Below are 26,104 nucleotides of genomic sequence, written 5' to 3' on the forward strand. Positions count from 1 at the left end.
TCTCATTAGTTATCTATTTTATATATAGTATCAATAGTGTATATTTGTGAATCCTAATCTCCCAATTCATCCCACCCCCCTGCCTTGGTATCCATACGTTTGTTCCCTACATGTGTCTCTTTCTGCTTTGTAAATAAGACAGTCTATACCAATTTTTCCAGGTTTCACATTTATGCGTTAATACACGATATTTGTTTTTCTCTTTCTGACTTACTTCACCCCGTATGACAGTCTCTAGGTCCACTCATGTTGCTGCAAATGGCAATATTTCATTCTTTTTTATGGCTGAGTAATATTCCATTGTATATATGTACCACATCTTCTTTATCCATTCATCTGTCGATGGACACTTAGGTTGCTTCCATGTCCTGGCTACTGTAAATAGAGCTGCAATGAACACTGGGGTGAATGTGTCTTTTTGAATTATGGTTTTCTCTGGGTATATGACCAGTAGTGGGATTGCTGGGTCATAGGGTAATTCTATTTTTGGTTTTTTAAGGAACCTCCATACTGTTCTCCATAGTGGTTGTATCAATTTACATTCCTACCAACAATGCATGAGGGTTCCCTTTCCTCCACCCCCTCTCCAGCATTTATTGTTTGTACATTTTTTGATGATGGCCGTTCTGAACGGTGTGAGGTGATACTTCATTGTAGTCTTGATTTGCATTTCTCTAATACTTAGTGATGTTGAGCATCTTTTCATGTGTTCTTTGGCCATCTGTATGTCTTCTTTTGGAGAACTGTCTATTTAGGTCTTCCACCCATTTTTTATTTTATTTTTTACATCTTTATTGGAGTACAATTGCTTTACAATGGTGTGTTAGTTTCTGCTTTATAACAAACTGAATCAGTTATACATATACATATGTTCCCATATCTCTTCCCTCTTGCATCTCCCTCCCTCCCACCTTCCCTATCCCACCCTTCCAGGTGGTCACAAAGCACCGAGCTGATCTCCCTGTGCTATGCAGCTGCTTCCCACTAGCTATCTATTTTACGTTTGGTAGTGTATATATGTCCATGCCACTCTTTCACTTTGTCACAGCTTACCCTTCCCCCACCCAATATCCTCAAGTCCATTCTCTAGTAGGTCTGTGTCTTTATTCCTGTCTTACCCCTAGGTTCTTCATAGCAATTTTTTCTTAGATTCCATATATATGTGTTAGCGTACGGTACTTGTCTTTCTCTTTCTGACTTACTTCACTCTGTATGACAGACTCTAGGTCCATCCACCTCGCTACAAATAACTCAATTTCGTTTCTTTTTATGGCTGAGTAATATTCCATGTGTGCCACATCTTCTTTATCCATTCATCCGATGATGGACACATAGGTTGTTTCCATCTCCTGGCTATTGTAAATAGAGTTGCAATGAACATTTTGGTACATGACTCTTTTTGAATTATGCTTTTCTCAGGGTATATGCCCAGCAGTGGGATTACTGGGTCATACGGTAGTTCTATTGGTAGTTTTTTAAGGAACCTCCATACTGTTCTCCATAGTGGCTGTATCAATTCACATTCCCACCAGCAGTGCAAGAGGGTTCCCTTTTCTCCACACCCTCTCCAGCATTTATTTTTCCTAGATTTTTTGATGATGGCCAGTCTGACCAGTGTGAGATGATATCTCATTGTGGTTTTGATTTGCATTTCTCTAATGATGTTGAGAATTCTTTCATGTATTTGTTGGCAGTCTGTATATCTTCTTTGGAGAAATGTCTGTTTAGGTCTTCTGCCCATTTTTGGATTGGGTTGTTTGTTTTTTTGTTATTGAGCTGCATGAGCTGCTTGTAAATTTTGGAGATTAATCCTTTCTCAGTTGCTTCATTTGCAAATATTTTCTCCCATTCTGAGGGTTGTCTTTTGGTCTTGTTTATGGTTTCCTTTGCTGTGCAAAAGCTTTGAAGTTTCATTAGGTCCCATATGTTTATTTTTGTTTTTATTTCCATTTCTCTAGGAGGTGGGTCAAAAAGGATCTTGCTGTGATTTATGTCGTAGAGTGTTCTGCCTATGTTTTCCTCTAAGAGTTTGATAGTTTCTGGCCTTACATTTAGGTTTTTAATCCATTTTGAGCTATCTTTGTGTATGGTGTTAGGGAGTGTTCTAATCTCATACTTTTACACGTACCTGTCCAGTTTTCCCAGCACCACTTATTGAAGAGGCTGTCCTTTCTCCACTGTACATTCCTGCCTCCTTTATCAAAGATAAGGTGACCATATGTGCATGGGTTTATCTCTGGGCTTTCTATCCTGTTCCATTGATCTATGTTTCTGTTTCTGTGCCAGTACCATACTGTCTTGATTACTGCAGCTTTGTAGTAGAGTCTGAAGTCAGGGAGCCTGATTCCTCCAGCTCCGTTTTTCTTTCTCAAGATTGCTTTGGCTATTCGGGGTCTTTTGTGTTTCCATACAAATTGTGAATTTTTTTGTTCTAGTTCTGTGAAAAATGCCAGTGGTAGTTTGATAGGGATTGCATTGAATCTGTAGATTGCTTTGGGTAGTACAGTCATGTTCACAGTGTTGATTCTTCCAATCCAAGAACATGGTATATCTCTCCATCTATTTGTATCATCTTTAATTTCTTTCATCAGTGTCTTATAATTTTCTGCATACAGGTCTTTTGTCTCCTTAGGTAGGTCTATTCCTAGATATTTTATTCTTTTTGTTGCAATGGTAAATGGGAGTGTTTTCTTGATTTCACTTTCAGATTTTTCATCATTAGTGTATAGGAATGCCAGGGATTTCTGTGCATTAATTTTGTATCCTGCTACTTTACCAAATTCATTGATTAGCTCTAGTAGTTTCCTGGTAGCATCTTAGGATTCTCGATGTATAGTATCATGTCATCTGCAAACAGTGACAGCTTTACTGCTTCTTTTCCGATTTGGATTCCTTTTATTTCCTTTTCTTCTCTGATTGCTGTGGCTAAAACTTCCAAAACTATGTTGAATAAGAGTGGTGAGAGTGGGCAACCTTGTCTTTTTCCTGATCTTAGTGGAAATGCTTTCAGTTTTTCACCATTGAGGATGCTGTTGGCTGTGGGTTTGTCATATATGGCCTTTATTATGTTGAGGGAAGTTCCCTCTATGCCTACTTTCTGGAGGGTTTTTATCATAAATGTTCCACTCATCTTTTGATTGGGTTGTTTGTTTGTTTGATATTGCCACTCCTGGTGTTTATCTGAAAGAAATGAAATCACTCTCTCATAGAGACGTGCACTTTCTTTCTGATGACCATTTAGGTCCTTTCCAGTTTTGGAAACAATGCTGCTATGACCATGCGTGTCCATGCATCCCTGTCCACATGGTTACCTCCTCCAGGTATAAACACACATCTGGGAGCGGGACTCATTCATTCATTTACTCAGCACATGCCTACGGGGCACCTGTTACCTACAGGCACCATTACAGGCCCAGGGACACAACGGCAAAAATCAGCTGGAGGTCTCGACACTCGCGGGGTTCATATTTTACTGAGGGAGACAGTAAAACAAATGAAGCCACTGTAGAGTATATCAGTAAGTTCTAGGGGAAAACCAAAATGGAGCCTAAAAAATGATATAAATGACCTTATTTACAAAACAGAAATAAACTCACAGACACAGGAAACAAACTTATGGTTCCCAAAGGGGAAAGAGGGGGAGGGTTAAATTAGGAACTTGGGATTGACATATACACATTACTATGTATAAAACAGATAAACAACAAGGGTTTACTGTAAAACACAGGGAACTACACTCAGTATCTTCTAGTAACCCATAATGGAAAAGAATCTGTAAAAGAATAGATACATGTGTATGTATAACTGAATCACTTTACTGTACACCTGAAAGTAACACAACGTTGTAAATCAACTCTACTTCAATTAAAACAAAACAAGAGAGTGGAGTGTGCAGGCCCTGTTCTTTTCCGCAGGGCAGTCATGGAAGCCTGGCTTTGACGGGACATTCAAGGAGAGAGATGAAGGGTCCAGCACTGCGTGGATCTGGGGAAGATGAAGCCCAGGTGGAGGGAACAGCAGGTGTGGAGACCCTGGGCATGCAGGGTCCAGAAAGGACACGTCTATGGTACAGTGGCAGGGCTGCGAATCAGGGGTGGCATCAGAGAGACAGGGCCTTCTCACTGTTTACAGGACTACAGGTTTCTCTCTGAGAGCAACCAGTAGGCCCTGGACAGCTTTGCACTGGGCTGTGATCACAATTTCATGGAAAAGAACTGTGCCGGGTATGGTGTGGACTGTGATGGGTCGGGGTGGAAACAGGGCATGGATTAAGGCAGGTGGTGCAGACACCCAGGGGAAGATGCTGGCGGCGGGGACCAGAGCCGCACTCATGGAGGAGGCGTGAGGCGGTCAGGTTGAGGGAAACAGAGGTCGAGGTTTTGTCCATGAACGGCTGGCAGGAGGGCTGTCATTTGTTGGCCTGGGGAAGAGTTAGGAAGACAGCGTTTCGGAGGACAGGAGACTCAGGGACTCACTTTTGGATACATTACACTGGATGCACCTGTTAGGTACCCAAGCAGAGACCCAAGGAGACAACTGGGTATCACACAAAGTTCAGAGGATGCACGTCTTTAATTTCCTGTGTATCCCAGCACTGTTCCCACGTTGTTTGTACCTACTCACACGTGATGCTGCAGCGACACCTGTGCTGTCAGTTGTCATACGGCTCCTCTGAGGCTACTGTCTGCTGTCAGTGTTGACAACCCTCTTCAAGAAAAGCAGCGCTGCTGGGCTAAGCCATCTGGATCGTGACTTTACAAGTGCGGCAGCTTCGCTACCTACTGGCCACGCTCTCATGAACCAGTGCGGCTACGAAACAGGACACACCACACCCTGATCCCCTGAGTGAGAAAAGTGGGTCGGTGGCTTGTTTCCATGTCTGTTTTCTTTTGAGGAGATGGAAATTTCTACCGACAGCACTGCACAGGTCTCATAGGGCTAATCCTCTTGTTTTGGCTTTTGATGGTGATCAAAGCTTCACTAATATAAACTAATAGAGGCCTTGCAGGTGCTGGGGTTTGATTATAAAAAGAAGGAATTTAATTACTTTCAATTACATATATTAATTGAAATTTTATTAGGCTAATAATGATGACCTAATAGCCATCTTATGATTATGTGTAGGTATGAGTCATTGTACTAAAAGATTAAAGATGCCTGGACCATTGGTGGACTCCACTTTTACTGCAGTAAGTGGGTGTTTAAAAGTGGTTTTTCCACAGCCAACATCGTTCCCAATGGTGAAAAACTGAAACCATTGTCACTAAGATCAGGAACAAGACAAGGTTGTCCACCCTCACCACTATTATTCAATATAGTTTTGGAAGTTTTAGCCACAGCAATCGGGGAAGAGAAAGAAATAAAAGGAATCCAAATCAGAAAAGAAGAAGTGAAGCTGTCACTATTTGTAGATGACATGATACTATACATAGAGAATCCTAAGATGCTACCAGAAAATTACTAGAGCTAATCAATGAATTTGGTAAAGTAGCAGGATACAAAATTAATGCACAGAAATCTCTGACATTCCTATACATTAATGATGAAAAATCTGAAAGAGAAATTAAGGACATACTCCCATTTACCCTTGCAACAAAAAGAATAAAATATCTAGGAATAAACCTACCTAAGGAGACAAAAGACCTGTATGCAGAAAACTATAAGACACTGATGAAAGAAATTAAAGATGATACAAACAGATGGAGAGATATACCATGTTCTTAGATTGGAAGAATCAACACTGTAAACATGACTGTACTACCTAAAGCAATCTACAGATTCAATGCAATCCCTATCAACCTACCAATGGCATTTTTCACAGAACTAGAACAAAAAATTTCACAATGTATATGGAAACACAAAAGACCCCGAATAGCCAAAGCAATCTTGAGAACGAAAAACGGAGCTGGAGGAATCAGGCTCCCTGACTTCAGACTATACTACAAACCTACAGTTATCAAGACAGTATGGTACTGGCAAAAAAAAAAAAAAAAAAAAAAGAAATATAGATCAATGGAACAGGATAGAGAGCCCAGAGATGAACCCACACACATATGGTCACCTTATTTTTATTTATTTATTTATTTATTTATTTTTTTGCAGTACGCAGGCCTCTCACCGTTGTGGCCTCTCCTGCTGGGGAGCAGAGGCTCCGCACGCACAGGCTCAGCAGCCATGGCTCACGGGCCCAGCTGCTCCGTGGCATGTGGGATCCTCCCGGACCAGGGCACAAACCCATGTTCCCTGCATCGGCAGGCTGACTCTCAACCACTGGGCCACCAGGGAAGCCCAGTGAGGCCTCATTTTTATCATACCAGAGGTACTTCTGGATTAGAATTCTTCATGAATTTTTCACCAACTCCCAAAAGTTGAGAGTGGAGAGAAGAGGAGGTTGGGGGGTGAGGGAACATGTCTTTGTCCTGTTGTCAAGCCGTGCAAGAGAAACAGGGAACATCTGATGTGATCTGGTTTTATGCAATAATTCAAATTGTTAACAAGTAATTTGCATGTAAGTTGTGTTGTAAATTGTATGTAACTTTAATGATTGAACAGAAGCTTTAGTTCCATCAGCTTGTCTCTGCTTTGCTGGGGTTTTGGTGGAATCATGCAAAAGTGAAGGAAAACAGGATTTTTTCAGTCCTGGTTGTGGTTATAACTGGTATTTGTGCCAGTTACACTTGGGCGGGGCGGGGGGTGAAGTGACTGGATATAAGGTGGAAATGCCTTGAACCGTGTTCCCATCAGTCCCACTTCAGCTGAGCTACTTCGTCTGCCTCCTGCCCCGGTCCAGATGGCTGCTACTTGGGCCAAACGTAAGAAGCTCCAGGCCCGCAACTTCGTGGCCCACACGTCAGTCTGGCCATTGGCCCCCATCTGGACCCCACGCGAGTTGGTCAGGGACGTGTCCCTCACTCAGCCCCGTCTGAGTCTTTGTCTCCGTGACTCGAGTCTTGAATGGCAGATCTGCTCCCTGTGCCCCATCCCTGTATCTGGACCCTGGTACCCATCATCCCGCTTTCCTGGGGCACATGCCTCTACCTACGCCTGGGTCTGCCACCTCCTCTCCTCTGGACCCGCTGCCCCCTGCCAGCACCTCGGGTCTCCCGGCCTCTGTCCGTTGCTGGTTCCAGGTCCCCCCGCACCCCTGCTCTCCACGAGTCCTGTCACCTGCTCCCGGGGCCCTGGGAGGTGGCCCATCGGTCACCAGGCCTTCCCAGTCTTGGGTCCTGAGCCTCCCGGACTGACTCGGTGGGAGCTAGGTTCTAAAATGCCCCAGTGCAGGCAACCCTGTACTAAAGGTTTTCTTCCATATACAAAATTCCCTTTAAAGATTTCCTCTTTGGCCTCTCCTAGGTCTCACGTGCAAAAGAAGCTCAAAGTTCTTAGGCATTTGGTACATTTACCAATGCATGGCAGAGGAGCCAAGATCTTTGGAAAAGATATTAAGAAAAATTTAATGTACGTTTATACATTTCCCCCTAAAAAAACCCTCAAAGGATACAAAAACGGCCAGCTAACTTTAAACAACGGCACAGTCTCATCAGAAGCTTAATTTCTCTAGAAGAGCACAATTTGTAATGACTAAGGAACACTGCTCACGGGCCTTGGTAGACTGGGAGATGACAAGAGAAACTAGTTAATAATCCTGTAGCTACTCACTAAATTAGTCCTCCCCTCCCGCTGTAAGAAGAAAAGAGGCAGAAGCATGACCTTGATGGCCCCCAAGTTACGAAATGGTTAAATGAACTGTAACACAGGAGTTAGGATCTGCTCACCTGAATTAATCCTTTGATGGTAAATGGGTCACCTTTTGTGGTTTTTGCAAGGGTGTGGTGCGCACAGAATACATTTGGAACAGGCCTGTTTTGGGAGTAAACCTAAGCGGGGCCGTATGTAGTTTGAAAACCTGTGGAACTCTTTTGAGTGACACGTGAGTGTATTTTGAACGAAGAATTACTTGTTCCCAAGATTAGTGGGTTAAAAAAAAAATCTAAACAGAATCCAGAAGAAATACTCAATTTCATTTCTATCACAGGAAAAACGATAAGAAAAAATCTTTATGTAAAATATACATAAATGCAGAAATTAGGATGACATATTTAATTACATGAATGCGTTAGGAAGTTTCGTACTGCCCTCTGCTGTCAGTTTCTAAAAGAAATATAGTAGACTTACTGTAAAAACGGACGCAGGGTGGATTAGTTGAACAAACCGGTTTGAAAAAAATTCCCTGCCCCTAATTCCACCACTTTCCAGCCAGTAATGCTGATTTACTTCACGTCTGTGTGTAGTGATCTGTCAGCCCAAGGAACCAGCTCCAGCAAAGTGTGTGTCAGTGGATGTACAGTGAGTGGTAAAGTTTGTGATTTGGGAGATGCTACATTAATAAGAAATTATCAGCCTTGCAATTCGTAGTCAATGATGTCTTCCTTAACTTTGCGCCAAATTTCTTAATTTTGAATTTACTTTTGCATATTTACATAATTTAGGCAAAACACTCTTCATTAATAAAAGCAAAACCTTCCAGATAAATGCATTAATGGCTTATTTTCTGTAGTATAATCCTGACTTGAACTGTTATTTTCATTTTGGCGTATGAAATTAAGAAATGAGAAATACTAACAATAATAGGTAACAGCAAAGTGGCAGTTACTAGGTGCAAGGCACTGTTTTATTTTTTCCACATATTATTTTATTTAGTCATAAAATAGAATGGGGGCGGTGGGTATTATAATTCCCATTTCACAGGTGAATAAACTGAGTCACAAAATAACTTGTCGACGGATGCATTTGGTGAAAGGTGAAGCCGTGATGGGAAACCCTGGAATCTGACCCCAGGGTCTCTCCTCTTAAGCTCTTTGCACAGAAGGTACAAATGCTGCATTTACGGAGGAAGAATGTAGAGAAATTACAGTGGCTACTGACGGCACACTCCCAGCCTGCTGTTTGTCTGCTGTCCACCCTCTCGTGGCCAGAGCCTGGGCAGGGACAACAGGCCTGTCCACGCCCAGCCTGGTATCTATCTCTGTCTTGTGGGAAAGTTCTGCCACGTTGAAGGTGTGGTGCGCTCAGCATAGGAGCATCTGCCAGTGGAGCCCATGCCTCAGACCAGACACATCCGGGGCCGCCCTCCTGATTGGCCGCACATACCTGTGCTTTTCATCTGCCAGACAACTTCTGGCTTCCGGCACACTTTCAACAATCTCCATCAACTCATATTCAAGTTATGCACAGCACCTGAATATATCAGTTGGGCATCCTAAGTTCCCCGCTTAGCCAGCAGCACCGGTTCATGACGACAGATCCAACCCACCAGGGACAACCAGCACAGCTACTACTTGCCATTCCAGGTTGCCTCTGCCTTGCAAGTACTTGGAAAATACGACCTCGGGTTCCAGAGGGCTGACTCTACAGGAAATGAAACAGCACGTAAAACACTGACGGGCTTGAATTCGTTTGCCTCCTTAAATAGGCTGTGGACTGATCAAACCTTGAGTTACTTTACAGAGACAGCACTGCTCATATGTAAGAGAGGAACCCATGTCTCCAGGATGACCTGGAACCAAGAATCTTCAGTCTGCGGAACCCAAAGAATAGAAACGTTGCCATCAGAGCCCTTTATGAATCAAGGCATCCCTCAAGGAGGAAAACCAGGCTCCCGGCACGAGGAGCTAACACCAAATGATTAGCAAGTCAGCTTCAAGTTTGAAATTCCCTGAACCCCTTAAATTACGCCCTGATTCCTGGATCAGGGAGACAGATTTGAGCTGTGCCTCCTGTCTCCTTGCTGGTGGACCTCACAATAACGCACTTTTTTCCCTCAAAAGCTGGGGCCATTGTATTGGCTCCTATGTGTGTCCAGCAGCCAGCCCTTGCTCGGTAACAATTTTTGGTGACCACGAAGGGACCCATGTCTTGTGACCAACTGTCCGTGGCTCTGAAGCCCCCGGGGTGTGTGGGCCTTCTCCACTGATCCTGAGTGGCCACCTAGACTGCCCGTGTCCAGAGGGTGGGGTTTCAGGTTCTTGCTTTCCCACCATGGGACTCCAGGCACCTCAGGCTACTTTCGCCTTTGACAAAAGAAAGTGCTCCTGGATCAGATGCCTTTTGGGTGAGTAACCTTGTTAAAACATGCCTGTGCCTAAATTGTCTAAAAACCTCATCAGGATCATGGGTTAGAGTCCCACCCTGGGGGGAAATATGAAAGGTGCTCAAAAGTTCAGGTTAGACATAAATCGTAGCAGTATCTTTTTCAATCCACCTCCTGAGTAATGAAAATAAAAACAAAAATAAACAAATGGGACCTAACTAAACTTAAAAGCCTTTGCACAGCAAAGGAAGCCATAAACAAAACGAAAAGACAACCCACAGAATGGGAGAAAATATTTCCAAATGAAGCAAACACCAAGGAATTAATCTCCAAAATATACAAACAGCTCATGGAGCTCCATGTCAAAAAAACAACCCAGTCAAAAGATGGGCAGAAGATCTAAATAGATATTTCTCCAAAGAAGACATACAGATGGCCAAAAAGCACATGAAAAGATGCTCAACATCACTAATTATCAGAGAAATGCAGATCAAAACTACAATGAGGTACCACCTCACAGCGGTTAGAATGGCCATCATCAAAAAGTCTACAAACAGGGCTTCCCTGGTGGCGCAGTGGTTGAGAGTCCGCCTGCCGATGCAGGGGACACGGGTTCGTGCCCCGGTCTGGGAGGATCCCACATGCTGTGGAGCGGCTGCGCCTATGAGCCATGGCCGCTGAGCCTGAGTGTCCAGAGCCTGTGCTCTGCAACAGGAGAGGCCACAACAGTGAGAGGCCCACGTATCACACACACACAAAAAAAGTCTACAAACAGTAAATGCTGGAGAGGGTGTGGAGAAAAGGAAACCCTTCTGCACTGTTGGTGGGAATGTAAATTGATACAGCCACTACAGAGAACAGTTCGGAGGTTCCTTAAAAAACTAAAAATAGAACTACCATATGACTCAGCAACCCCACTCCTCGGCATATATACAGAGAAAACCATAATTTGAAAAGATACTCGCACCTCAATATTCACTGCAGCACTCTTTACAATAGCCAAGACAAGGAAGCAACCTAAATGTCCATCGACAGAGGAATGGATAAAGAAGACATGGTACATATATACCATGGAATTGTATATATTACTCAACCATAAAAACAACAAAATACTGCAGCAACACCCATTTCCAGCAACATGGATAGACCTAGAGATTATTGTACTAAGTATAATTATTATACTAATTACTATTATTATTATTATAAGTCTTATTATACTAAGACCTAGAGATTATTATACTATATTATACTAAGATTATTATACCATTTCCAGCAACATGGATAGACCTAGAGATTATTATACTAAGTGAAGTAACTCAGACAGAGAAAAACAAATATCATATATCACTCATATGTGGAATCTAATTTTTAAAAATGATACAAATGAACTTATTTACAAAACAGAAATAAACTCACCGATTTCAAAAACAAACTTATGGTTACCAAAGGGGAAATGTGGGTGGGGGAGGGATAAATTAGGAGATTGGGATTGACATATACATGCTACTATATATAGAATGGATAACTAACAAGGACCTACTGTGTGGCACAGGGAGCTCTACTCAGTATTCTGTAATAACCTATACGGGAAAAGTAGCTGATAAAGAATGAATATATGTATATGTATAACTGAATCACTTTGCTGTACACTTGAAACTAACACAACATTGTAAATCAACTATCCTCCAATAAAATTTTTAAAAAGTAGTTCAGGTTAGAGTCCTGAACCCTGGGTTAAAGCCCCAGAGTCTTGGATTTCTTTGTCTGTCCAGGTTGGTCTAAGTCTGTTGAATTTGTTAGGATTGGCCAATAGGGGGAGGCCCTTGGATGTCTGTAGCAAAACTTTATTAAACCTGATTTAACGAAGGTCCCCGACTCAGGAGATAGAAGACTTTGCTCCCTGACTGGAAACCCTGCCTCATGGAAGTGTCGAGGGTTTTCCCCCATGATGTGCAGTGGCTTCACAGGAACCCACCCCAGAAGAACATACCCCATGCCTGGCTTAAAGGCATTTCCAACCAAAACACCTCCTTGGTGTCATTTTGCTCTGGTAATCCTGAGAGGAACCTTTCAAATGAGGAACATTAATAGTATACCTGACTGTAGTCCTTTGGGATGTATTCTTCAAAACTGGTCAATGTTTAGCTATAAGCCGATGGAAAAGAAGACAATGATTTTCTGTGACACTGCCTGGCCCCAGTATCAGCTGGAATCGGGGGGAAATGGCTGGAGAATGGGTCTTTGAACTATGATACTATCTTATAATTTGATTTGTTTTGTTAGAGAGAGGAAAACTGGGATGAAATCCCATTGCACAGTCATTTATGTCCTTATATCAGAATAAGAATTTGCAGAAGAGATGTAAAATTGTGGTTCAGAGGGAAGAACCTCAGAAAAAGCCTGTTTCAATTGAGTCAAAACCAAACCATGATCCTGACCTACTACATCCAGTCCCTCCGTCAGCCCCTCTTGTGGTTTCCCTGTCTTATGAAGGAGGTCTGTCTGTAGTCAGTGCAAAGGGTCCTACCAGCCCTCCTAGGGCTGCTGGTCCGGCTCTGTACTGCCCATACCAGATGGTCACAAAGGAACACTCTTTCTTCCCCATACCCACCAGGGTATTCAGTTTGGCCCAGGGAACACTCTACCTCAGGCAGGGCATTTCCGTTAAGACAGGTCCCAGCAGGCTTAGATGACCAAGGCCAACCCAGGGGTTCTCCTGTATCAGCCTTGGATTTATACAACTGGAGAAATAATAAGCCATCTTACTGAGATGAGCCTCAGAAAATGGAGAATCTCTTTAATCCGTTTTGCTACTCATCACCCTAACTGGGCTGACATACAGGCCCTCATGAATACCCGACTGTGGAAGAGCATAGGATGGTATTAGAAAACGCTGCCAGGAAGCTGGAAGTTTCCCTGAATCACAACCAAATCATCCAATCGGGACTCCGGCGGCACAGGCCACACCTGGAGCTGAACCAGGATGCTGGGACCCGAAAGACCCAAGGGAACTGAGCAAGCCTGAATCATCATAAGGGATGTTTAATAACCAGACTTCAACAGGAGCCCCCAAACGGCAGAGCTTGAATAAGATCCAGGAAGTACGGCAAGGACCCCAGGAGAACCCATCCACCTTCCTCGAGGGGGTTTTTGAGGCTTACAGATGATACGCTGCTCTGGATCTCGAACACCCAGCTGTAACTGCTCACATGCCCTGTTCCCTTTTTGGGAAAATTAAATGCACTCCCACATCAAGCCTCTGCCCCACAAGCTGCCCCATTACGATCGGGAGACCAAGCCTCCCCCAGAAACCCCTGAAGAAATTCTGTAAAAGGTAAGCGTGGATGTTCGGGCTGACGGGAGGCCGGGAAGAGACAAGACGGCTTACCTAGTAGTAGTAAAACTCCGTCCAGAGGCCAAGACTCCGAATGTGAAGCAACAGGCATTTAAAGAGGCATTTGAAAGAAGGTATAAAGCCTCGGACGACCACCTTTCTTAAATGCCAATTACTCTGACCTTGTCAATCCTCATGTAACACTCCCATCCCGTCGGTTCGAAAACCCGGGACCAGCGATGACTTTTACACAGGATTTGAGGGCTGTTAACCAAACTGTAGAGGATATACATCTGGTGATGCCAAATCTTTATACTTTACTTACAACTTTATCCGGAGACTTTTGCTGGTTTACAGTTCTGGAGTTAAAAGATGCCCTTTACTGCATACCCCTAAGTCCTGAGACCCAGGGGTTTGCCTTTGAATGGGATGACCCAGAGTCTGACGTAAAACAACGATACGGCGGGATGGGACTCCCACAAGGATTGAAGCAGGACCCCACCATCTTCAGGGAAGCCTTAGCCTCGGATTGAAGGGATCTCCAATTAAATGAGGGAGTCTTACTCCAATATGTGGATGGTATACTAACTGCTCGTAGAACTAAGGAAGCGTTAGGACCAAAATACTGCAAGGGAAAAGCACAAATTTCTCAACCAACTCTAAAATATTTAGGATTTGAGGTATCCAAAGGACAAAGAAACATTGCCAGATGGAAGAGAAGCAATAGTTATGGTGACTGTAGCCACTACCAGAAGGCATTCTTGAGGATTCTTAGGAATTGCTGGGTTTTGTCGTCCTTGGATTCCTAACTTTGAATTCTGCGACAATATGAGGCTCTTAAAGGGAGTGACAATACGCCATTAAGCTGGACTCCGAGATGCCATAATGAGTTCCACAGCATCACGGAGAAGCTTTTCACAGCCCAGCACTTGGTCGCCCAAGCATTTTGTGTCTGAAAGACAGGGCGTGAGTCTTGGAACGCAAACTCAATGTTTAGGTACCTCCAGAAGGCCAGTAGTTTACTTTTCTTGAGTCCAACAATTCGGCGTGTACGTCAAGTATGGCCAGTTTGCCTCTGGGCTGTGGCTGCAACCTATGACCTTTCACAGGAGGCTGAAAAACGTACCCTGAGCCAGCCGGCCACTGTGCATGCCCCGCGCAGTGTGCCACCTTTACTTGAACGGAACGGCGGATGTAGGCTTACTTCGGGGAGGCTGGGCAAATACCCGGCCACACCACTTGACACCCCAAATGTCACATTACAGGTGGTTTCCACTCTAAACCCAGCCACTCTGCTCCCCAGGACGACAGGAGAGCCTGCTCACGACTGTATACAAATAACTGAATACAACCTGACTGATCAGCCTTTAGAAAATCTGGAAATGGAAATATTCACGGACGCGAGCAGCTTCACGGACGAGGCGGGGCTTGGAAAGGCCGGGTGTACAGTTGTAGCTCATCAGGAAGGCCTAGAAGCAGAAGCCCCCGTCTAGGTCCGTCTGCCCAGAAGGCCGAGCTCACAGCCCGCACAGACCCCTGAGCCTTGGAGCTAAGGAAAAGGTGACTATCTATACCAATTCCAAGTTTGCCTTCTCTGTCCTACGTGCACACGGGGCCACCTGGAAAGACTGGTCTACTGACATCAGGAGGAAAGAAATTCAACATGCAGAGGAGACACCAGCCTTATTAGATGCTGTTTTATATATACACACATATTTATATGTATAGATGCTGGAATAAGTAGCCATAGGACATTGCCTGGGCCACCCAAAGACTGATCGTTATATAACTAACGGAAATTAGGCTGATCAGACTACAAAACAGGCAGCCAGAACGAAAAACCCAGATCCTAAGGCTTCAGCACTCATTCCAAGTGTGGACCTGTCCCTGTTTAAGCCTCAGATCTGGAAATGGATCTCGAGAGAGCAGACGCATGGGGATTTCATGCTGACTCCCGAGACTTACACGCTGATCAGGACCAAACAACCACAGAGGCTGGGTTTATAATGAGCTTATACATGAGCATGTGATGCATGCTCACCTACATTAAGGTACCCATGCTCACCTGCATTAACTATTACTCACCTACATCAAGGTACCCATCATGGGAGGGCTGCACAAGTTTATTGTTGGTCTATAAATGCAAACGACCATCCAAAAGGTAACACAAAATTGCCTGATCTGCACCGGAAACAATCCTAAAACTGGGCCACCCCTGATGATAAAAGGGGTGCAAACCCGAGGGACAGAACCAGGGGATGATTGGTAAACAGACTTTACTGTTAGGCCAAGAATCAGGGAACATTGTAGATATCTGCTGGTGTTGGTGATGCCCCTGCACACCGGGGCAAAGCTTCTCCACGCAGCACAGAGAATGCTTCCTAGGTAACAAAGGCCTTCCTCAAAGAAATGATCCCTCGTTTGGGGTCACATCTTTCAATTCAAAGTGACAACAGAGGAGCTTTCATAGCCAAGGTGACTCAAAGGTGTCTGGGGCCCTCGGAACACGATGGAATTTCATGCTTCCTGGAGACCTCAGTCTACGGGGAGGACTGAAACGATGAATCATTCCTTGAAAGAGACAGTCACCAAAATAGGCCAAGAAACCAACGTGACTTGGGATAAGGTCTTACCAGCTGCCCTGCTGAGGGTCAGAGTGGCCCCTAGAAGCAAGCTTCAATTGAGCCCTTATGCGATGTTCTCTGGGAGACCTCCCTGAAGGTCTCATGTGGTAACAGAATTAGATTTGATAAAATGTGTACAGTCTCTCAGTGGTGTCGTATCTTCTATACATAAAAAGCATCTAGTCCATTAATGCTTCCCACGGACGTCCCCCCGCATTGCACAAGCCCAGGGACTGGGTCCTCCTTGAACCTGGACAAACCCACAGCCTGCGGACCAGTGAAGCCCGTGTGGAACGGCTCCTATGACGTCCTTCTGGTTACATATCCTCCAGTAAAGCTAAAAAGAGTCAAGCCTTGGGTCTCCTACTCCCAGAAACCTTAAATCACTTTTCAGAAGGAAACAGAACAGCTAAGACTCCACCTGGCTGTGACGAGAAGACAATGATGTCTCGACAGTAGCCTGTTTCTGCCCAAGCCTGGACCAGGCCTACGTGAATCCAAGTTCAATCACTAAAATGTTAAAAATAACATGTTTTCACGGATTCCCAAAGTCGCAGTTCTGTGTATCTTAGGGCCAAACCCTCTTTACTCATCAAATTTGTCCTCGTGGTCCATCTTGTATTTTTAAAAAGTCCTCTCCCCCACTCGCAGGATGACTGCCCAAGACCAGAGTTCAAGGCGGGACTCGGGAATGCTTACAAGTAAGTGCAAAACAATTTCATTCCTCTTATAAAGATCCATGCCCCTCATCAGCTGAAAGCAGCTAGCCGGGTCCTCGCCCCTACTTCCCTCCAGACCGAGGAACGCACAAAGGAGACGCAGGTAAAACATCACCCAGCTTAAGCTCGTTTGCCCCCTTAAGTATGTTCATTGCGCAAACCTGAAGTCATTTTACAGAGACAGCCCTGCGCATGTGCAAGACGGGTACGGGCGTCTCCAGGATGACCCCAACAGCACGAGGAGCTTTCTTGGACTGATTAGCAAGGCAGCTTCCAAGCCTGAAATTCCCTAAACCCTTAAATTCCGGTCGGGAGATGGATTTGAGCCAGGCCTCCTGTCTCCTTGCTGGTCGACCTCACAATGAAGCTTTTTCTTTTCACAAAAGACGGGGCCACCCATCTTAGTTTAGGCATGCGGGATCTAGTTCCCCCACCAGGGATCCAACCGGGTCCCCTGCATTGAGAGCGCAGAGGTTTACCCACTGGACCACCAAGGAAGACAGCATGCAGCAACTATGACCCAGCACAGCCTGAAAGAGTAAAAAAAAAAAAAAAAAAACAAACCCGGGGCCATAATATTGGCTTCTATGCCCTTCCGGGAGCCAGCCCTTGCTGGGTAACAGAAATCTCTTCTTTCACATTAAAGTAAAGCCAAAAGACCACGCGCATCATCTCATAGCATCTCCACAACCAAAGAGTCGTACCTGACCCGAGGAGGTGGGTTCCCGGCGACTCTGCACTCGAGGTACACCCGACTTCCTTCTGCCACCTCTTGGCTCCGCAGCTTCTGGATGAACCGGGGAGCGGCCAGCAGGTGACGGGCAGCCGGGGGAGAGGGGCTCCGGCTGGGCTGGACCACGTCCCGGGCCGCCGCGGGGTGATGCCCGGGCTCCAGGGGCTCGGCCCCGGCTTCCACCTCCTGCTGGTCCCCGGTTGGGCTCCGGCTGGCCGAGGCGCTCATCGGGGCTGACAGCTGGTTCTTAGGGGACAGGTACCCGCTGTCCGGGGATGAGGACTCCCCGTTGGGGTTCCTGGTTCTCGGCTTGGAGGTTTCTCTGAAGATGGCCGTCAGCTCCTCGATGAGGGTGGCCGCCTTGTTGCACAGCGGGCTCTGGGGCCCGGCCCTGCCCCCGTGCGTGGCTCTGGGCTTGGCACTGGCGCTGGGGGCTTTGGCACCGTGTTGCCCTGCCCTGCGGAGACTCCGGATGTAGCTGGGCCGGGCCAGCAGGGGCGAGACGCCGGGCTTCCTCCTGGACGCAGGCGAGGAGATGCGCTCGGCTCGTTCTGCTGGCAGCGGCGGGACAGGTGTGGGCTTGTGTGCGCCAGGCGTCCCTGGGGACAGGTGCTCACCCGGCCTGGCCCCCTGAGGGGGAGGCGACCCCCAGAGGCTCCCAGGAGAGGGGCTGAAAATCTGCGAGTCCTCCCTTTCCGAGTCGCAGTCCTCTGTCTCTGAGTTGGCTATGGCTCTGCGGGCCAGGTCCAGACTCTTGTTTATCTCCTCCTGGCTGAGGAAGGCCGACAGGCCGGGCAAGAAGTCTGCGTTCTCGCCATCTTCCGCCACGTCTGACAGGGAGTCGTAGAAGGAGTCACGGGAGGACATGTCGGACATAGTCAAGAGACGCTCATGCACTCTGTCTGATTTGGACAGGAAGGCAGGGGCCTGGAAACCAGCTCTGAAGGACAAGAGACACAACTGCAGTTAGTAGGGGCGAGTGGTGTGTGTGTGTGTGTGTGTGTGTATGATCACAATACTGCTCATCCACAAGTTGGGAGAAACAGTAAGACAAACAAATATGCTTTTTAAGTCATTTTCTCCTATAAATTGGAAGAAACGTCAAGCACACTTGTGTTTATCATTTTAATTCGGTATTTGCCCTGTGAGTGAATACTAATCATCTCACTAAGCATCATTAAATAACTCAGGAGGGCCACGCCTGCCGTGGGTGCTGTGAGTGGACCAGGGCCCGCTTCCCTCCCCCCTCCCGCCTCCCCCCCTTACACCTCTAATTTCACTGATGTTATGAGAACAGGAGTTTGTTGATATTTTAAGCAAATCTGACACTGCTTATGTCACCCTAAACCACGAAATGCATTTTGATTCCAATTTTCACTGGTTTTTAGTTTTCGGTGAAATTTTTGAAACCTTTTCTTTTCCTGGTATCCAGACATGTGTATTCACATTCATTCATTCACTAGTTAATTCAATGAAATCGCTTACTGAATTTCAGGGGCAGAGGGACAGCTGCGCTCTAGACCAGGGGTTGGCAAACTTCCCCACAAATGGGCGGATGACCCCAGACCACTCAGCATGAGGGGGCATTGTGCTGACAGCGCTCTGCAGATTATTTCACTTAAAACCCTCACAACGGGCGGCCCCAGTTTAGAAAGGGAAAAACGGAACCAGAGGATGTGAGAACAAGAGCCCAGACGACGATCCCAGAGCCCACGCCTTCACCTTATGCTTCCCTACCATCATATTATCGTTTCACAGCCGAGGTCCCAGCAATGGATCCGACTAAGAAAACGTGGGTCAGAAATCAGAGTTCTGCTATTAAGGATATTTAGTGCAAAGTGAAAATAACAGGATAGATTTTAAAACCTCACCAAAAGCACTGTCCGAGGAAGCTAGAGAGCACACTTCTGAATGGTGAAACAACTTTAAATTCTTTTTTTTTTTAAATAGGGAGTGTTTGCCGGAGGCAGATTAAATCACCTGTTTATTCATTTATATTTATATTCATTTGGTTTTAAAGAAGCACCATCTGACAGGATCCAGTTGTCCAGATTAGGTGTAGCTTAGAAACCACTTGCACAGTGAAAAAGAAAACAATAGCAGGAAGGTATATGTGGTCCGGGTTTAATCTGCAACCCCGACATTGCCGCTAGAACATGCACGTGGGCTCGGGAAAGCGCTCATAGCATGGATGAAAGGGGAGGTTTCCACGTGGCCCAAACTCACCAGAAAATTATGCTTCAGAGATGTCCGTGTTATTCAACCTTCACATTAAAAGGTCGTAACCAAAGAGATACAACTGCAAACATTTCCGTTATTGCCCTGAGATTTCATGTGTTATTTCACACAGCGCTTCCGGCAGTTCCGTGCTGGTGACATCCATACAGAAAATGCAACACACTGGCAGCGGCGCAGAGCTAGTGGAGGGCCCGGGGGCTCCGGGCGGCAGACGTCCCGTGGTTCCCACGCGCCCCCGGCCCCCGCCGCCGCCATGGCCGGGTCGCCGGCGCCCAGCTCGCAGGAGGCGCTTCTGCTGGAGCTCAAGGCGCTGCAACAGGAGCCGGTGGAGGGCGTCTCGCTGAGCCCGGTGGACGAGGGCCGCCTGCCTACCTGGGCGGTGGCCATCTTCGGCCCTGACACCTACGACGAGGGCGGCTACTTCAAGGCGCCTCGAGAGCCCCCTCGACGACCACCGGCCTGTTAGTCCCTGACCAAGATGTAGCACCCCGACATCTACGGGACTGGGGACGCGTGCGTCGCCGTCCTCCGCCCACGCCAGTCCATGACGCCCTCAGAACGGCGGAGCCCCGCCCAGAACGTCAGGACGCTGCTCCAGAGCGCCGTCTCCCTCCCCCTCAGACCCAACACCTCTCCCGCCCACGGGGGCGCCTACGTGATGCACGGGAAGCGGGAAGAGAGCAAAGGCTAGTATCGCGAGTACACGGACAGCAACCGGAAGCAGGTCCCGGGGACGACGGTGCACGCGGAGCGGGGCGGCGTGCAGGTGCCCACCACGCCGGCCGGGTGCTGCATGAAGACCGGGACCCCGGCGCCCGCGGGGGCGCAGAGCTCTTCCACGAGGACGGCGAGGCCGAGGCCGACCGCTGCTTCTGGGACGACTCGCAGGACTTGGGCACCGAGAAGCCCTGACACCGCATCTTACCTCAGCCACCCGCCTGTCTGCCGCCGCCACCACCTACGGGCGCCAAGCGGCCCGGGGTCCCCCAGCCCGCGTTTCCGCCTCCGCCTCCACCTCCAGGGAGGCCGCCGCCCTCGAGGCCCTGGGCCCCGCGTGGGCTGCAGCCAGAGAGTCAGGGTCCCGCCTCGTGAGTGGACGGGTTGACTCGGGGTCATCTCTTCTCTCTCCTTTGGTTTGTTTGGAATCTAAATAAAGCAACTTTATGAGGAAAAGAAAAGAAAATGCAACACACTAAAAAAGAACTAATGTGTAAAAAGGAGTAAAGAAGGGGTGAGGTCAGTGGCCACTTGCGCAAGCAGGGTTGACGATTGGAAAGTGAGGCATAAGGTGTCTATAAATCATTGCCGCCCGCCTCTGTCCTCTTTTCTGAAGGAAGTCGAATTGCCTGGAAATTCCCTCTTCTCCTCTGCGTCTCCTTCATCGCTTCCTTGTTAGTTTGGTTTAGTTGTCGTTTCCCCTAAAACTCCCGTAAGCTGCAACTATTTTCTGTTTTCTTTGGCTTCCTGCGGGTCCAGCTTCTTCGTGTGGAGAAATGGTCCTTCCCAGTTTAGTCACTCTTCCTTTACCGGAATGATAAATTGACCATGAATTCCACTTACTATGCACAAGGGAAGCTTCCAGGAGGGCGAAGATGAGCCAGGCATGGTCTCTTCTGTAACCATCTTACAATCCAGGAGGAGGGATTAGGCAAGAGTCAAGAATGACCCAAAGACAAGGAGGAAAATGATGATTCCTGTTAAAATAGGAGATCGGAAAAAAAAAAAATAGGAGATCGGATGGTGAGAGAAATCACACTTACGAATTTGGCGGTGCCATTCCTTTGCTGCTTTTTTTTGCCGGTGGTCCCCCGGCCATTAAGAGAAAGTCCAAACGGGTCAGGCAGGTTACCTGTGCGCCCCTGGACGGTCAGCGAGATGTGAAGTCTCAGGCCTCGTCCCCCACGATCACTGTGACAGGCGCTGCGCCCACGCCCAGCCACCTGCTCCCACTCTGAACATCGTCTTCTTTCACGTCCCTGAGCTTTGCAAACGTGGTTTCTTTCGCCTTTCCCGTCTCTTCTGTTTTTCCAGCTCCAGCTCATCCTTGAAAAGTACTTAATTTCACTTCTTGTTGGTACTTTCTACGATCCTCCAGTCAATACAATTCACTCCTTCTTTTGAACATGACACTCTGCAGGAATTTTGTTGTAACATTCATTTTATTGAACTATAAGGATTAGTTAAGAGCCCTGTGAAGGCCAGGAAAGCAGGTGTTGCCTGATAGCCTTTCTGTGCTGGACGCCTGGCAGTGTCTGGGTCACGATCGTGGCAGGTGAGGGAGAAAACCACACCTAGTGTTTGAACCAGTTTTGAGCTCTGGGTGGGAATTGACAGGAGAGGGAGCCACGCATCCACAGCAGACATGGGACACTCTGCAGGTATCTTGTCCCCTCCTGTCCTGGAGGCCGCTCTTGTCCCCTCCACTCACTCAGCCCCAGGCCCTGTAGCACCTCCCTGGGACAGGCCGTCTTCGGTGAGGAATCGTTCTGCTCTTTGTGCAGCTTTGTCACCTGTCTTTTCAATGGTCACTCATCGCCGGGGCTCTGCTTTCTGAGAAGAACTTGATAAAGTAATCAGTGCTGCATGTTCATAGCTGCTAATGAATACACATAAAATACACATTACATGTCCTTGTACCAGTACAAAATGGTGGTAGTTCTGACACCACGTTACAAAAAAAAAGTAGACAGTGATTTGTATGGTTTTCATTACCCTCAAAGAAAGTTTGTCATGAAAAAATTCAGAACCGGAACGACATTTGTTTTCTGGCATCCCTGCTATTAGACGTCGGGAATTCTCTAAATGTTGACACTCTTCGACGTGTGGATACCGGTGAGCTCAGGGTTAAATTCTGAGTCATAGAAATATTGGGTTGGCCCAAAAGTTCATGCAGGTTTTTCTGTAACCAACTTTTTGGCCAACCCAATACAAATCATGTTTCTGGCTTACGTCCTCTGTTGTCTTATTCATCAGCATCGATTCGTTGAGTGCCGGCTATGCGCTAGGCACCTCTTCTGCAGGCTGGGGACACAACCGTGAGGAAGATGGGCTTCTCTGCCCTAAGAAGCTTCCATGTTAACAGGAAAAAAGACAAAAGTAGGAAACCAAGGAAATGTCAGGTTCTGATTGTCTTATACTTGGTTTGGTCTCAAATCTTTTGTTAGTTGATTTTGGGAAACTGTGCTGTGCTTTTATCCCTCAGATCATCTTTCAGAGTTGTTAGGGTACAAGTGGGATGGGACGGGATGGACGGATGCTTGCGGGCTCCCATCGGTGTCCGTAGACCGTAGCAGTTCTGGACAGCTCGCTGTGGGTGGGCGGGGCTGACGGTAACAGCAGGAGGACACTTCAGGCCGGCGATGCCTCAGACTCTGGGACTGTGCAGTGAAGGAACTGCGGGCGCCCTGGGGATTCTCTGAAGGCAGACCCCTCCAGCAGGTGATGGTGCCAAACCCTCAGGCATTAGCAAACATGTGGTAAAGCACAGGCTTGGGAGGGTCTGCAAATAGTGGGAGGCGTTATAGCTGCCCGCCCACCTTGACCTTCAGCAGACCTATCAGTGTCTGGCGTATCCCAAGGAAATGTTGCTATCAGACGTCAGCTCCCATGGTCGTTGCATCCCTGTGCATACTTCATCCATTCTCATGGAATTTTATGCCATTTAGTTGATAGGTTATTTCTCATGGTTAATTTTACGGTTCTCAGCTTCGCCCTAAGTTCACATTATCTGAATTCTGTTGGACCCATATTCCACTATGAAATATAGAGCGTGTAAGTTTTCACTGAACATTTAATGTTTCATATATCACACATTCTGACATAAGCAGTTTTATCATCTTAAATTGTCTTGGCATTATGATCTTGGTATTTGAGAAAACATTTGTTTTTGAGCTCCTGAATATGTAGTAGACATATAAATCCATATGATTCAGATACGTATACGAATATACAAATAATAGAAAAAAATAGGCAAATTTTAAAAATTATGAATAACATTTGTTTTTAGAGTTGCTGACTTTGGAGGATAATTATCTGAAAAAAAGATCTGTGCTATCGAGGACAACCTTCTATTTTGTCGGTCAGAAAATACTTGTGGGACACCCCCTGCACCGTCCCCAGTGGCAAGGAACATAGGCTGTTGAAATGTAAAAAAACTCCCCCACTTGAGAGGAGGTTGGGGAAGACAAGGCACCTCATGAGAAGCAGCAGAGTCCAGGAGGAAGAATAATTCAGTTGCAAACGACAAAAGCTTGATTTCCAAGTTTTGAGCTGCAGGCTTTCCTATAAAGATGATCCGACTTGTGATGGTTAGACTAATCAACTTTACGATGATGTGAAAGTGATGGGCCTTTGGTAGAATCCGTACTTGGAATTTTGAGCTTTTATCTTTTCCCAGGCCAGTGATGTGCAGTCTGATCCTCTCTCGAGTTGCTGGGCAGCGGCCGCAGTGCCCAGCCAGCTTCGCGATCACGAGGGTAAACAACCGATGTACTTACAACCCTCTGGACCCAGACAACCACTCTGCTTTTCACTGTCATTACGGTATGCAATCAATTACATGGGATATTCAACATTTTGTTAGAAAACGGGCTTTGTGTTAGATGATTTCGCCCAACTGCAGACTGATGGAAGTGTTCTGGGCACCTTGAAGGTGAGACAGGCTGGGACCTGGGACCCTTTGCTGCCGTGCTTGCACCTCTCCTCAAGCAATAAAATACAAGGAAACTGTAAGGGACTAAAAATAACTGCGTGCATGCGCAGCTGGGGCAAATTCTGGACAAAAGATACAAAAAGACCAAAAAACCCAACTGCCACTTCTGAAGAGCCCGGAGCAAAAGCAGGGTGTCGGGAGCAAAAGCAGAGTACTGCACATGCCCCCTGCGCACACCACCACCAAAGGGATGGGCAAAACACCTAAGCCACCCCTCCTGATGACCCCTGGACACACTCCTGCCCTCACCCCATATAAGGAACCATCCTGCCCCGCCATCAGCGCGCGAGCAAGGGCACCTGTTTCTTGTTTCGCTTCCCCTGTTGCAGCAGGGGCCCCCATAAAGCCTTGCCTGAATTTCTCGTCTGGCCTCTTATCAATTTCTATTGATTAAGGAGGCCAAGAGCGCTGGTTGGTAACAAAGGTGGGCTGGGCTAAGCTGTGACCTTCGGTAGGTAAGTGAGGTGTATTCAGTGCATTTTCAACATGCGATACGTCTGCCAGGAGGGAGCCCTATCGTGAGCTCAGGAAGATCTGTAGTGAACCATTGATCCTGAGAATAATAGATGGGGGGAACACTATTTTTTTTTATTATTTTGATTACCCAACCTACAGCATAAAAACATTCAGTTGTTTAGCCAAAGTTGAACCAGGAAATGGTAGACATGGTTGAAATTGGCCTGGAACTGCCACGTTGTCTTTTCGCACTTGGTGTGTTATGGGTATTTGCTAGAATAATTTAAACAAGGGGAGGACTTTTGCAATAGTTCATGGAATCCTTTGCAGAGACTTTGATGAGCTGCTACAATTTTGAAAGGAAAAATCTTTGATGTTAGAAAAAGACTGACAGGCACCAAGGATCATTCAGTATCCCAAACCACACGGGCCAGGTGCTTTAGAGAGTGCAGACAGGGGTAGCAACGTTTCACTAGGTGTTTAAGATGTGTATACAGTTAGAGATAAATACAGGAGGAAGGTTGGAAGATGGTGCGTCAAGCAGTGGGTGCTGATTACGTCTGCGGTGGGTTGAGGATGGGGTTGTTAGGGGAATCTTTGGTTGCTGTGTTCACATTCTTTGGGAAAAAAAGTGGAAATTCTGAGTGATTTTAATATTGAACTTAGCATTTTGTTTCTGTTTATTTTCGTATTTAAACAATTACTAAAAGTAATAAAAACTATGGGTACAAGGATTCAAGACTAAAAATATTTTAAAATAAAACCCAAACTATGAAAACCAAACTTGAAAAAGCTTTAAAACTTCTTTTTTCCTTTTTCTGGAAGCACATGCAACTCCTAGACGAAATTTCTTCCTTCTGTTGAAATAACTTTTTAGGTCCAAGATGGAGCTGCTCCTGCCTGGGAGCCATGTCAGCAACCTGAAGCTTAGGGAACTTTTGTGTCCCTATGAACACTCTGCTTGAACAGAAACTCATGCATCCGGTCAGCCAGCCCCAAGCCAGACCAGCATTGGTTTCCTTACTTACCTCCTTCCTCCATCTCACCACAGAAAGGTGAGTCTGCAGCCCCAGCTAATCAAGTACTTTCTATTTCTCTCTCCCTGTTCTTTATCCTATAAAAGCTTCCTGTCTTCCTCTTCATGGTGAGGCTCTTCCAAAAGAGACTGTCCACTTCATGAAGGGTTAAACAAAGTGTGT

General features: G+C 46.5%; 1 protein-coding gene and 1 pseudogene across 1 annotated transcript in view; one reads left to right on the forward strand and one right to left on the reverse strand.

Annotated features, from left to right (window-relative positions):
* Nucleotides 1-18,376, reverse strand: part of PALLD (palladin, cytoskeletal associated protein) — a 385,196-nt gene extending 366,820 nt beyond the window's left edge. Inside the window, exon 1 of the mRNA XM_027096503.1 lies at nt 17,472-18,376. Within this exon, the coding sequence (XP_026952304.1) occupies nt 17,472-18,376 (905 nt within the window). The remainder of the gene's footprint in view (nt 1-17,471) is intronic.
* A 1,456-nt stretch (nt 18,377-19,832) lies between these two features.
* Nucleotides 19,833-20,650, forward strand: LOC113614756 (ubiquitin-conjugating enzyme E2 R1 pseudogene; annotated as a pseudogene).
* The last annotated feature ends 5,454 nt before the right edge of the window (nt 20,651-26,104 follow it).

Source organism: Aethalodelphis obliquidens, unplaced genomic scaffold (genome assembly GCF_003676395.1).
Source record: "Aethalodelphis obliquidens isolate GAN/ISIS:26980383/991018 unplaced genomic scaffold, ASM367639v1 scaffold103, whole genome shotgun sequence".
Classification (NCBI taxonomy): Eukaryota; Metazoa; Chordata; class Mammalia; order Artiodactyla; family Delphinidae; genus Aethalodelphis; species Aethalodelphis obliquidens.